General features: G+C 31.3%; 2 protein-coding genes across 2 annotated transcripts; one reads left to right on the top strand and one right to left on the bottom strand.

Moving 5' to 3' along the window:
* Nucleotides 1–7,596: 7,596 nt before the first annotated feature.
* On the top strand, nucleotides 7,597–10,290 carry LOC120073997 (heavy metal-associated isoprenylated plant protein 7-like). Its single transcript, XM_039026957.1, has 5 exons — nucleotides 7,597–7,827; nucleotides 7,957–8,182; nucleotides 8,286–8,482; nucleotides 9,621–9,720; nucleotides 9,817–10,290. Exons 1-5 carry the CDS (start codon nucleotides 7,819–7,821, stop codon nucleotides 10,167–10,169), a joined length of 885 nt encoding a protein of 294 aa, XP_038882885.1. The 5' UTR covers nucleotides 7,597–7,818; the 3' UTR covers nucleotides 10,170–10,290.
* A 475-nt stretch (nucleotides 10,291–10,765) lies between these two features.
* On the bottom strand, nucleotides 10,766–14,639 carry LOC120073998 (SNF1-related protein kinase regulatory subunit beta-2). The gene is made up of 4 exons (XM_039026958.1): nucleotides 13,814–14,639; nucleotides 12,412–12,590; nucleotides 12,164–12,326; nucleotides 10,766–11,265 (listed from the first exon to the last, which is right to left on the bottom strand). The coding sequence occupies exons 1-4, from the start codon at nucleotides 14,009–14,011 to the stop codon at nucleotides 10,939–10,941; spliced, it is 867 nt and encodes a 288-aa protein (XP_038882886.1). The 5' UTR covers nucleotides 14,012–14,639; the 3' UTR covers nucleotides 10,766–10,938.
* Nucleotides 14,640–14,940: the final 301 nt, after the last annotated feature.

The following is a 14,940-nucleotide window of genomic DNA, read 5'->3' on the forward strand; positions in this document are numbered from 1 at the left end:
GGTAACTATTTGGTTTTTTTGTTTTTGAAATTAAACTCATTTTTCTATTTCTTACCAGGATTTTCATATTTCGTAAGTAAAAGAGTTGACTTTTTAGCTAAATTCCATAAACAAAAACTACCTTTTTAAAAAAGTTTTAAAAGATTGATTTTCCAACTAATTTAATAATATTAACATCTCATTAAATTCAATTAATGCCCACGTCATCACATAACGATCTAATAAGTATTTCATCTTAAAGTTAAGTGAGATACCATTTAGAAGTATTTTTCAATCGTGAGGGATTAAAGTACCTAGTTTGAAACTTCGTGAACCAAATAGACATAAACCACAAACTTCACAGACCAAAAGTGCATTTTGCCCTTTTCCTTTATTGAGTCAGCAGTTAATTAGTACGTTATAGTTCTTGAGTTTCAGTAACAATATTATTGTTAAAATTACAAGAAGTTGCTAAAATGCATTTGATCAATTTAGTATTTCACTCTAATCTGCATGTTAATTTTCACAATAAAAGAAATCTTATTTAAGTATGAAAACTGCACACTAACAATCTTAAAATGAAATTCTAATGAAGGGTCTAAACAGATTCACATGTGAAAATATAAGGTTTAAATAGATACAATAATTACCTTAACATTTCATAAATATCTATTTTGTCTATATCATAAAAAAAACTACAATTATAAAAAAATAAAATAAAATGGTTTCATAATTAGTGTGGGAGAGGGAGGGGCCTTAAATATGAGAAGTGTAATGAAACGACAGAGAAGAGAACAAAACGACCAAAATTACACTGTTGCTTTTGAGCTGTGTACATGGAATTTTGGAATATACGATGTCTTTGGTGTATGGGACTTTCTTACATTCACCTTTCCCCCCCCCCCTTTTTTTTTTAAAAAAGCCTGTCATTTTATTTCTATCTCCATATCTTTTCCCCCATCTTTTTTTTCCTCTCCTTTTTTACCCATACTTTATAGCAAAAAATATAAACTTTATAATAAACTTTTTTGTGAATTAACATTTTATAACCAATTTATCATGAAATATTAATATTTCAAAATTTATTTTGAAAGGGTAAAATGCTCCTCCATTAATTTAAATATATTTTATGAACTTTTTTTTTTTTATTCTTAATCAGTATTGATATACTTTTTTATATTTTTATTAACGTTTCACTTCGACAATTAAAACATAGACCATGATAATTTGGCCAAACACATCAAATAACAAATCTTAGCTACATGAATATAGTTTATTTATTAAGATATTATATATGTTAATTTACATATTTAGTTTAGGTGGTTGGTAGAAAATTAAAGCTTAGTCCTTGTAATTTGACAAAATTACACATATACATAGTTCCTATCGTAGGGATTATTTACGTGGATTTGATCAAATCATAAAGATTAAATTTAAATTATAAATTAAAGTGAGCTTAGCTCAATTGTAATTGTCATGATCTTCCTCTCTAGAAGTTGAAGATTTAAATTTCTATCCTCATAATTGTTATACTGAAAAAACTCAAATTATAAACTACACGGATTAAATTCTTACTTAGTTCATGTTCGCACCAAAGAAATATAATAAATTAATAGTAATCTGAAAAGTGGGGCTTAGTTAATTATCTTTCTTATTATTTACCTTGTGTTCCGCACTTGTACTGATGCGTGGGACCCATTACCCAATCTATAATAAAAAAATCCAAATTGATTGACGAACGTAGGGTTATCAATTGATTTGCGTTTCAAAATTAGATTATTGCTACTGCTACCTATTGTTATGTTACAGTATGAGAAGTATAAACCTGTCACATTTGTTAATGATATCATTTAGGGTCAAATGGTAATGGTAACATTGAGTGTGGTAAATTCATAATTTTAGGTAAACGTGATAAAAAATAATTCAATTACGTTTATGATTTTGATCTATTATAATTGATCTATCAATAAAATTTTATTATGAATACACCAATTTTCATTACAGATCGATAAACGTGACGGTAATTAACCTATATGAGTCGTGAAGGTAAATATAAAAAAACCCCTACTTCCTCAAGTTGTATTAAAAAGGAGAAAAATAATAGGAGAGAGGAAAAGGTGATTTGATTCGAATGGACGGCAAAAGTTATCAAGACACGTGTCGATGAGTGTGTAAGTGGGACCCATGGGACCGAACCGGTCGAGAGGTTGGGCGGGCCGACCCAAATGAAAGTTGTAGTGGCTTGGGCTTGGAATCTAATATGTTGGTGGGTTCCATTTCTTATCATTATGCAATTTAATCTCTATCCGCCAACCCTACCTAAATTTTACTTTAATACTTTTTTTCAATTTCACACATTTTTTTTAAATAAATAAATATATATTTCCCTTTTTTCAAGGGGAAAAAAAAAATAAAAAGGATAAAACCATTTCTCCTTTCCCTTTACAACCCATTCATCTTCTCTTTATGTAGGGGATGATTTTTTGGGGTTCAATAATTTGCTTAGTGGATGAATTTCATTTTCATGATGTGGTGATTTTTGTTTTCAAGTTTCTGTCTACAAATTGGGGGAGATAAATTCCCCTTTTTAGGAGAAATAACCCTCCATCAAAATCACTGTTATTCTTCTTTTTACTTTTTACCTTTTTCCTATGACACAAGGATTTTTTTTATCCAACTCCAAGTTATGGTTTTTTCTTTAATAACAACCTCAACGTATTCTTTTTCCACAATCTAATCTCTACTCTCTATCTTTTCAATAAATCTTAACGACAATTTTTGTTGTTAGGTTAATATTTTTTAAATCAATCTTTATCAATATTCTCCTTATAAATATAAAATATGAGTGTGTTTTTTTACTTAAAAATCATTATTGAATTAATTTTGAGTAACTATAAGATTTAATAAAAATTTATTGATCAAAATTGAATGAAATCAAAAGTATAAGACTAAAATGATCTTTTTGCAATTTTGTAAATTATGCATTGTCTTTCTCGTATAAAGTAATTATTGAACATCATTCACACAAATGAAAAAAAGTAGCATTTATTTAGATCTCTTGCACTCTCTTTAATATTGCTACACATTATTATTATTATTATTATTTGACTAACTTATGTCACTTTTTTTTTTTCTTTATAAATAAAATCGTACTTATTTTACGGGAAAATTTGTACTAATTGATCGCTCTTTATACAACACATAATATTTTTTTTTTCATTGGCCTTTTTCTACCCATTTTTCTCTTTACACCTTTGCTAGTTGCTCTTTGCTATTCGCTTTTTTACAACCCACAGATTACAAAAGGTACTGCCATTTATAAAATTTCGTTATTTTTTCTTTTATTGACATTTGTGAATAAAGAGCTATCACGATAGTGCCAAAACTAAAATTGGAAAAACACAAGGGACGATAATTTAAAATATATAAAAATATAGAAAATAAGTGTCACCTTGTATCAAATTTTATTTTGATATTAAACTTTCAATTTCATTAATTTATCGGCCAAATTTAAGTAAGTCTAATCTAAAACATAGATATGAAACATCATGATTTAATGATAGAGATATGTTTGAATGGACGATAACGTTCTTTGTTCGATTACTACTATCTGAATCAAAAAGGTTAAATTACAAAGTGATATATCTTTTTTGTATATAGGTGTGATCTAGATATATACATCAAACATTACTATCACGGACAAACACATCCTATTTGAACCCTAAACTAAAATAAAATAAAATAAATCACCCACTTAGAAAATGGTGTAAAAATCTCTATATACTCATAATTTCAATAAAATAAATATTGAAACTAAAATAAGTTTTGACAAATATATAAATTAACTATTAAATAACTTTATTGATATACATAAGTTTTAAAAAAATCCCTTATACCGTTTTTATCTAATTTTTATCAATTTTTATATTGTAACTTGTAAATATCTTTTGTATTTCATTGAACGTAATTATTTTTCAATGAATTTTTTGAGCCATTAGAGATAAAATTGAACATTTTTAAAAGTTTAAAGTTAAAGAGATAACATTAGGATGTAGTTTATTTAAATGGAAATTTTATAGTTAAAATTTATACAATTTAACAAGTTTAGAATTAAGATTGATTTTTTATATTAAAAAAAAGTCCTTTGTTGACGGGTTAATGGGGTATTGCTTACAAAAGTTATTATAAATGATTTTTTCTAATATAGAGAGAATGTGGAGATTCGAATTACAAACTTCATTAATATATATTATATATCAATTGGGCAATATTTATTTTTGACTATCATAGTAAATGATTGAACTCATATGGAATCACATTAAATATATCATTTTTTAGTATAAATACGAATGCATCTTTTATTATCATTATTATTATTAATATAATAATATTACATCATTCTCAGGTAATATTTTTTTAATTAAAATTTTGATGTTGTACTTTTAATTTTGTTTAATTTTGGTACTTGTAATTTTTAATATTCAAAATTAAATTTTATATTTTCAATAAATTTTAAAATTAGTCCATACAACTAGTTTTTGTTGATTTTTTCTAAAATATTTTTATTAACACTTCTGCTATAAATTTTGAGAATACATTCCCGTAATGTCTTATTTTATATGAAAATTATCATTATTAAATATTTTATTTAAAAATAATAATTTTGAAGGATTAAATTTAAGAATTATTGGAAATAAAAAATTAAAATTTAATGATTGAAAATAGAATAACTAAAATGAAATAAAATTTCGTACATCCGCCGAACTAGCATTTTATTTTATTTTTGATACACAGTAAAATTTGTATTATCCAAAAACAACAAAATAGATAGGAATTACCCAAAAGTGAACCTCACAAATTCCCAAAATAAAGATTTTAAATATAATAATAAATAAATCTCAACTATTAAACAGTAAACACCCAAGCCAACTGAAAAATAGATATTAAAAGTTAAAACTCTAGCCAAAATAAACGACAGCCAAATAAAATATTTTTTTAAAAAAAAACGAAGCTACAAAAATTAGTATTCGTATAAAAATCTCAGCCCAAAATTTACAAAATAATAAATAAATAGATAAATAAATCTTCAAAGAATATAGCAACTCAACGGTATGCAGCGTACTAATTATGTTCCCCATTCAAGTTTAGGGTTTAATCGCTAAAAATAGAATTTAATTTTAAAATGTAAAAATGAAATTTTATGAGTGGAGGTTAGTTTGCTTATTGTTATTATTATTGGGTTAAGCTCCTCATCTAATCATTATTAACACAGAATATTTGGTTAAGATTAAAATTAATCTTATTATAAACTATGTCATATGCTTAGAATATTGCATTATTGGATTGCAGGAGAAGGATTCAAACAAGTAAACTTCATTTTCTAAAAAAAAAAAAAGAAAAAAAAAGGAAAAGGGTAAACTTCACTGAAAAATTATTATTCACCATCTCAACGTTTGAGTACATATGTCCAAGGACGGGGTAGGATTGGGATGAGATGTCATTCCTCGTCTCCATCCTCGTTTTCCATTTCATTCTCGAGAAATTTTCCAGTTATTATTTTTTTAGAAAAAAAAACCAATTGATTTGAATCACTAATGTGAACAAATTTTAATTAAATAATTAACTCTATCACTAAATTATTTATTATGTTTAGTTTCACATGACAATTTCAATTTGAAGATATATTACTCAAATTTTAGCCTAAAAAAATTAATAAACTTTTTTTAGTAAAAAAATAAATAATAATTTAAATGTAATTATTCAATTTAAACATATTCATTATTTTGACCAATAAATAATCAAACTTGAAATTTAAATATAATGTTTACCCATTAATATGTTGATTGGGACAAGTGAGGGTGCATGGACGAGGATGGGAAATGCATTCCCCATTGTCGTCTTCGTTTAGCTTGTGAGAAATTTTTTTCTTCCACTCTTGCCTAATCAGGGAATTCCCACCCCATCCAAAGTGGGCCCCACAGTAAAATTGGACATATCTACTTTTGGGATAAACCTAAATTACTTATTTAGCCACCTTTTTATAGAGAGAGAGAAAAAAACCACATTTAGTCTTCTAGGCCTTGAAAATAATTTTCATTTGGATTTAAGTTTCAAGCCACTACCATTTTACTTTTAAGTTTTGAGTTTACTTTAACTTAGTTTCTAAGTTTCAAAATATTACATTTTCACTTTTAGTTTTAGTTTTAAAATGTATTTTAACTTAGTTTCTAAGTTCTGATGTCTGAAGAGTCTTGATCGAGTATAAACGATCAAGTATAATCGAGTATGTTCAAGCATCGAGATGATATATGATACACGGAAGAAAAATGACGATGAGATACGAAACACGTTTCGAAAATGGGCCCACAAACAATTAAAATAGATGAGATAGAATAATGAGTCTCCAAACACTGAGATGATATAGGATGTGAGGATATACTATATCTCATATTGACATCCCAAACAGCCCTTTTAAGTTTTTAATTTAGTTTCAACTGATATTATGTACTATTTAATTAAATGGCAACTCACACTACTCGTTAAAGCATATAATCTCGACTTTAAAGATTTAAATAAATACTCGCTTTCACTTTTCTTTTTTTTTAACAATACTCACATTGTTGTTGAACTAACCCAAAAAAATGTTTTAATTAAATTGTTTCAATTGGTCAAACTTATCCCGAAAAGAATTAAATTAGACTTTGGTCCATCAAAACTCGATTCTATTAAAACCGAGAAAAATTATACTCAAAAGAATAAAATATTAACAAAAATGAAGAAAATCATAAAAATACCTTTAAGTATTTAACCTTTAAAATCTTATAATTTTCACTTTTTTTTTTCTTAAGTGGAGATTGGACCCTTTAACTTCAAAAGAATAAGGCCTATGCCAGAGATCGATGATGTTATTATTTACATCCTAGTCAACATTTTGTATACTTTAATACCCTATCTTAAAATTATAATGGACCAAATTGACAAAGATTCTGTAAAAGTAAAAAAATAAAAGGAATGTCAAAGATTTGACTTTCCACTCTCGCATATGAATTTATTTAATTTTTTATCCTTGAACTTTCGGAAATATAGCAATTTAGATCATAAACTTAACTTAATAACAATTTGGTTAATATACTTTCAAATTCACAACAATTTAGTTTATATATTTTCAAATTTGTAACAATTTTTTTGCTGAACTTAAATACGTATTGATTTAGTTTTTATACTTAAGTGTAAAGATCTAGTCCCTATCATAAAAAATACTTTTCAGATTTAAATAAATATCTTCCACATATAGATTGACAAACTGATTTGGTTAAGCTTGTTTATAAATTATAAAGACTAAATTATTACATAATCAAAAGAAAAGTTAAGTTTGACAAGATTTTTTATCCTATGAATAAAATTATTACAAACTTGAAAATATCACTAAATTATTATATTGTAAAGTTTAAAAATTAAATTATTATGTATTTGAAAGTACACAGACTAAATTGTTACAAATCAAATTCAAAAAGCTACATGGATCACGAGTGATTTTTTTGGAAGTGAAGGGCAAAATTGGAAAGTTAAGTAAGGTACAAAGGAACATATGGGTAGCCTGCATTAAATTCCTCCACATCAGATTTGCAGATTGTTCAACTTTCAAACCCCTTCTCTTCTCCCACACCCATAAATCCACACTCTCACACACAAACACAAACAAAAACAAAACCAGAGAGAGAGAGGGAAAAAAAAAAAGAGGAAAAAGAAGCTGAAGCCAAACAGAACCCAACTCCACATTGCTTCAATTTGGAGCTTCAATTGCCATTCCAAAACTCATTACTCTCAGAAGGCTCAGCCATGGGTGAAGTAAGCAAAATTCTCCTTCTTCATCTTTACTTTACTCTAATTTTCCCCATTAATATATTCACTTCTTAATTACACACTTCCACTCAATCATTCAAAAAAATTTCTGTTTTTTTTGGATACCCTTTTCAGGAAATCAAGAAGAATGAAGAAGGTGAAGATCAAAAGAAGGAAGAAACCAAACAAGAGAAAAATGAACCAACTGAATCATCAGCAACAGCAGCAACAACAGAAGAACAAAAGAAACAAGACAATAAGAAAAATGAAGAAGAACCACCCTCAGAAATTGTCCTCAAAGTTGATATGCATTGTGAAGCCTGTGCCAGAAAAGTCGCCCGAGCCCTGAAAGGCTTTCAAGGTCAACTTTTTCTGAAACAATGTGATTGAAAGTTTTACACCGTTTAAAAAAATGTTTTTTTTTTTTTTTTTTTTTTTTAGTATTAAGACTGTTTTGTTTATAGGAGTGGAGAATGTGACAACAGATAGCAGAACAGGGAAGGTGGTAGTGAAAGGGAAAGGAGCAGACCCTTCAAAAGTGTGTGAGAGATTACAGAAGAAAAGTGGCAGAAAAGTAGAGCTAATTTCACCATTGCCTAAACCTCCTGAAGAACAACCTAAAGAAGATGATAAACAGCCAAAGGAAGAGAAAAAGGAAGAGGTAAAGTTATCAATTTTATGCTAAGGAAAAGGAAAATATTCAACTAGTCACACAACATCCCTTTTAAGTTTTAACTTTCACTTTCCCCTACATATCATCCATTCATATGTGCAAATACCACTTACTTTTTAAACTTTCAAAAAGGAAAAGAAAGAAAAATGAACAAAAAGGGTGGCTAAGGTTGAAAGTTGGGTTCTTATGTATATTGTAATGTTTTATTGCATAAAACTTTATTAAGGGTATGTGGTTTTTCTTGTTTTTTTTTTTTTAAAAAAAGATTTATATTGATATGTTGATTAATTTCAGCATCTTGAATTCAAATACCTCCAAAGGCAAAGATAAGTTTTGAAAGAAAAGAGCCAATTGCTTCAAACTTTTCTTCATCTGTGGGTTCATAATTGGGTCCTTTTGTTGATGTGTTGTCAGAGAATTAAATTCAAGGATTGAATTATAGAAAATGAAAATTCAAGGATTGAATTATAGAAAATGAAAATTCAAGGATGGAAAGGAAGAGAAAGACAGTGGGGAGTTGGGTGAAACTGACATGAAAACAACAAAACAAAAAACAAAAGAAAAGGCCTGAAAATGGAGACCCCACTCCACCTCACCCCTCACTTCACTCTCAGCCCTCTCTGTTTTTTCATTCAGTCACTGAGCTCTCTCTCTTCTCTTTGGTTCCATAGAACAGAAATGCACATTACACAAGAACAGAGCTGGATTGGATGTTGCTGTAGCTCTTATTTATGGCTTTCAAAACCCTTTGACCCCACACACCCACCCTTAATTTGCCTTCTACTCACGGGTCCTCCTTAACTTTCTTTCATTTTTTTGTTTCTTCCCTTCACTCATTTTCAAACAAACTCACATACCAAATATTACATTCAATTTATGGCCAAAATCCCATCTGCGGGACCAACTCATTTAAAACGGGTTCTAAGCAAAGACGCAAGGAGAAAGGTCTGTTTGAATGGACTCTTTTAAGTGCATAAAAAAGTGTTTTTAAGTGCAAAACAAGTACTTTTAAGGACTAAGAAAATCAACTCAAACAGACCCTTAATTCAAAGACGGAGATAAGAGACTATGTTCCTCATCCTAATGCATCTCGAAATTTTTTCATATGGTTTAAAATTTGTTGCAGGCTCCTCCACCTCCAGCAGTGATAACAGTGGTACTGAATGTTCAGATGCATTGTGAGGCTTGTGCTCAAGTTTTAAGGAAGAGAATCAGAAAGTTCAAAGGTATAATTATACTTTTAATGAATGAAAAGAGCAAAGGGAAATGTTTGATGATAGTGAGAAGAACATTGAAGAATAATGTTGTGTGTTTGGTTGCAGGTGTAGAGTCTGTGGAAACAGAACTAGCCAACAATCAGGTCATCGTAAAAGGCATTATGGATCCGACAAGGTTAATCGATCATGTGTCAAAGAGAAGCAGAAGGCCAGCTTCCATAGTAGTGAAGGAGGAAGAAAAGAAGGAAGAGGAGAAGAAGGAAGAGGAAAAACCAGCAGCTGAAGAGAAAGCAGAGGAGAAGAAAGAGACACGAGAAGAAGAAAAGGAAGAAGATGATAAGAAGTTTGATATCAAAAGGTTTGAGTATTGGCCATCAACCAAATATTACACCGAGTATGCATATGTCCCTGAAAGGCTTTTCAGCGATGAGAATCCAAATGCTTGTTCAATAATGTAGACTGCAATTCCATTGTGTAGTTGGCTCAATTTGCCCGTCGTTTTGAACCTTCTGAGATACTTTGTAATTGTGTAATGCATGCAAAGGTTAATGGTTAGTATTAATCTTTCCCATGACTTCATATTTTCAGCTTCATTCACTCTACTACAACAACAGTCTCTCTATACTTGGACAATGTTCAGGATGAGATCTCATGGTTTTAAGACTGTTATTCGCATCCCAACAAATCTGATTCATTAGAAAAATGTTTAAATACTATTTCGGTTCCTGTACTTCTAAATTTGATTCATTTTGGTCTTTAAATACTTTCAAATGTTCATTTTCATTCCAATACTTACAACTATGGTACATTTTGGTCTTTGAACTATCATAAAATGACCATTTTGACCCCTTGCAAATGAAAATGAAGGGAACAAAATGATTTTTTTTTTTTTATAGTTTTTGAAAGTATAAGAACCTAAATGACCAAAACAAAAAATACATGGACCAAAGTAAACCTTAGGAAATAAAAAACTTGCTATCTCATGAGAGAGGGAGGAGAGGGGTGAGATAATCCTGCTACAGTGAGGGGGAAAAAGTTTGCTAAAGGGTTAAGATGCATGTAAGATAAAAAAGAGATGGCATTATGTAAGGTACAATCTTGAAGAACGATCCATTCAGACTTCTTGGTTGATTCAGAAGTGTTAAAATGAAATGGCGTCAACACCATATAAAGCTAAAGGAAAAATGGCTTTGGAATATTTCATTACACAGGATGCCTATTCTAACGCTATCTCTGCAAGGATTTATAAAGCACGACGGTTACGTACTTTGCAAGGAACCGGTGAGTCATTCCGAGTGCAACGACGGAGGGGCCACCCCTTTCCTTCTGCATGTAAAGATGATTCAGCACTACATGCTGAGGTCTTGATAAAGGAGGTAAAATCTCATTGTGTGGGCAAGGCATGTCGAGCAGTGTGGTTTTCAAGTGTGGAGGAGCCAATGGGGGTTCCTTTGAATAATCATCAGCTCCAAGCTGCAAACTGTTGTAACTTGACTCTGGGGACTGAGGAGGTTCAAAGCTGGAAATGCTTTCGATGTCTTCTGGGACATAGTCCTGCAACATTTATCAATTAGAAAATAAGTTCTATAAGCTTCTATTCCAAATACAACACCAGAATGACAGGTCTCCACACATCCATTTTTGAATATGGATTAAGCAGAATCCTCATTTTAATTTCTATTAAAGACCAAATAAATGCAATTCTCAACTCATAACAATCAGATAAAATGACTATTCAAGTAAAACATCAAAGGATAGAAAGATATCAAATGTTGCAAGGATGCGTCTGATAAGGCATAAATGGAAGGTTTGATCCCATTAAAATATTGAAACTATAGCTATGGAAAAATACGAAGGAGTTTTTGGCCCTCCAACATCATAAGTTGGTGTTAAATAACTCAACTTCAATAGTGTTACTAACGAAGTTTGCACATTTATCGAAAAACTCTATCTTACAACTCTACACCCCAAACATAGACTTTTTAATTCCAACATATTAACTCCAAACTTCATAACTCAACTAGCACCCCAAACAGCACTGAATATTTTTGCAATCATGTTTCACATCAGTTGATTATTAAGCTTCTTGACTAAAATGAGTGAGTCATCCATGATAGGAAAAACAGATGCTCAGCTATTTTTTCTGTTAGGAATCGACAAAATGCTAAGTTCTCTTGAAACTAAATAGTTTGGATTCTAGAAAACAACAGCATCATAACCAAGGTAGTCTCAAATGAGAGCAAGCTGATTATCAATCCTGAGTTCCAGATTAGAAAGCTCCATACTTGGTAATTTTAACAAAAAATAATCAAAATCATCAATTTTTATGCATCTCACCAAACCGAGTTTCATTGAGAATCTTCCATTTCAATCCCAACAGTAAAATCAGTGATGGCAATAGGTTCTCCTACTTCCATTCATAAGCAGCGATAAGCAAGAAAGCAATCTTTACCTGCAAGTCCAAGATATTGTAAGCATTGCCTGCATCATCTTGGGCCCAAGGCAAGTCAGGAGCATATCTCCATTGTCCATCAGCAATAAACCTATACTGGTAAACACCAGAAGGCAATACCTTCATAATCGTGAAGTCCTTCCCGGATCTCTGCAAGGGTATTCTGATCAGGAAGAAGACATCGAATATCAGATGGCAGTCAATCGAGTAAGAAACTAACTATAAAGTGAGAGAACAGAGCAACAAACTTCATTTTCCAATTATCCCAAGATCCCTCAACAGCTACTTCCTTGCCTCCATGGCTCCACGTAATCATCGTTGGGATTCCTTGTTCACTACTGACATCATCGAACCATGAACTGTTATGCATCCAAGACTGGCTTGAGCTGTGCACTTCATCAGGTCTTGGCAGTGGAACGACCGGTACCTGTAAGACAGATAGAGGAACTCAAAATTATGGCTTGCAAAGATGGAAGGTGCAGACAATGAAGAAAAGAAACCAGTTGACAGCTCACAGAATAATTCTCACCACAATCTAGAGTAATACTATTGATGAAAACTAAAGAGGAACATTGTGGTTATAGTTCAACAGCATCTCTTGACTGTTTTCCAGAGTCCAAAATGGGTAACTTACTAGGCATTCAAAGTGAATTGGCAAGTTAGTTGAGTTATAAGAAAACTAACTTGGGTTAAATTATACAAAATATCCTTATACTTTGATGTAAGTTTTAATTACGCCCTTAGACTCTGAAGTTTTCATTCTAACCCTTGACTTTGAAATCAGTCCAGAAAAATATTAAGAAATTTCTTTGAATAAAACGAAAAATAAAAATTTGCTAAACAGTTGATATGCAAAAACTGAAATGCACACAACATCATTTGCAATATCATTCATGTCAACATCTTTTGAGTTGTAATAGATGGCCACAACATCTTAATCATCTATATAATTAAAATTAATTGGTAAATGATGCTATGTACGCTTTCCAATTTTTATAATTAGTTGGTCTGTCAATTAATGTCATTCCTTCTAACAAAAACACACAAGAGGAGGGAGAGGGGGGGGTAGGGTAAGAATCTATCCATGGGTGGTGCTTTTGAAATAATTTCGGTAAACTAAAGCTTTTCAAAATTTAGAGGCATGGTTGAAACCTACACCAAAGTTCAAGCTCATTTTGTATAATTTAACCAACGATTTTCTATCATTTTATTCCCAGTCAATCACCTCTCTCCATCCCAGGTTGAGAGGATGACAGTGGTTTTTACACTTTCCTACAAGTACAAGTAGACAAATTCCATCTCCATGGTAAAATGGATCCTTAAATCAAGATGCCTTCTGTACAAAGATTCCAGAAAGCTTATACAACACAATACTGCAATGGGAAAACTAAAGATAGAGGCAGTCGATCGAATTTGCACAGAGAATTGTAGTGTAAGCCCTGTAGATTCACCAAAATCGTCCATCTATTCATGTTGGACTTGTATCAAACATATACTGTGCAGGTAAAGTAAGGACGCGAAAAGACCAAGATTCCTAGCAGAAGCTTATCGAAAAAGGAAACAAAAGGCATTTCCAATTACATACAACACCAAACATTCCCACCCCATATCAATTTTCATTGAAAGGCAAAGTTCAGGGAACTAACTCACTTGGGGAGTAAACATCAATGGAGATGGAATGGCGCGAGGGCTATGAGGAGGAGAATGACCCATCAACTCTCCAGGCGGATCGCCGGCATGGTAGCCAAGATGGGCATCGGGCGGCGCANGGCCACCGACTTCTTCATCTTCTTCTTCAGCCCCAGATGGGTTACCATCCTCATCTTCTCTCCCGTTCACATTCCCCATTAATACGAACAAGAATAAATGTAAAGTAAATAAAAATATAAAAAACCCAACTCGTGGAATCCTCTGTGGGGGGCGAAAAAGAAAGAAAAAGGGTGGGGGGAAAACGATTCTCCACAGCAAAAAGAAAAATCAAGTGATTAGGGACCACATCAAAGAGAAACCCTCGTAAGGCTAAGCTTCATAGTTCATCCTGAAGAAATTGCAAGGGAATCAAAAGGGGATAAAATTGAAAACCCAAAGAAAGAGAAGATGGAAAACTGTAAACAGAGTGAAGAAGAAGAAGAAGAAGAAGGGGATTTGGAAAAACGAAGCGGAAAGATTAATCTTGTTTTGTCCGATGAGTTAGGAAGATGGAATGGTGGCCCAAAGATGATGGGGTTTAAAGGATAACAAGAATCATCGTCACGTCATGGTTGACAAAGTCCTTGCTCCGGATCCCCACTCATCGCCTCCATCCATTTATTTTTGCTAATTTACAGCCTTCTTCTTCCCTTTGATGCTTTCTTAGTTTCTTTTTCCCCCCAATCGTGGATGCCACGTTCTAACCTCCTTGTGGGCTAATTTCCCCACTTTGCTTTCTTTCATTTTACTCATCAAAAATCACATCTTTCCACAATAGAGCCAAACTGTTTTGCAGTGAAAATGACAACTTTGTTTCATCCCCACACAAAAACCCTTATTTCTCTTTGCTTTTTCTTTTTCCTCCATACTACCTTCTTTTTCTCTTGGTTTATGGGAATTTACCCCTCTGTTTCTCATTTAGAATCTTCAAAGTTGTTATACATTATTATGATGGTTTGAAATGTGAAAGGTTGAGACTTTCTTTCTTTTGGGAAAAAAAATAAAAATAAAAAAATTTACGGATATGGGTTGAAAAGACCGCATCACAAACTTTGAAATTTATATTACATGTTCATGTCAATTGAGCT

This window comes from Benincasa hispida, chromosome 3 (genome assembly GCF_009727055.1).
Source record: "Benincasa hispida cultivar B227 chromosome 3, ASM972705v1, whole genome shotgun sequence".
Lineage (NCBI taxonomy): Eukaryota > Viridiplantae > Streptophyta > Magnoliopsida > Cucurbitales > Cucurbitaceae > Benincasa > Benincasa hispida.

Coding starts and splice junctions, on each gene's coding strand:
- LOC120073997 (XM_039026957.1), top strand. Junction 8,483..9,620: donor AGGAAGAGAAAAAGGAAGAG/GTAAAGTTATCA, acceptor AATTTGTTGCAG/GCTCCTCCACCTCCAGCAGT. Junction 9,721..9,816: donor GAGAATCAGAAAGTTCAAAG/GTATAATTATAC, acceptor GTTTGGTTGCAG/GTGTAGAGTCTGTGGAAACA.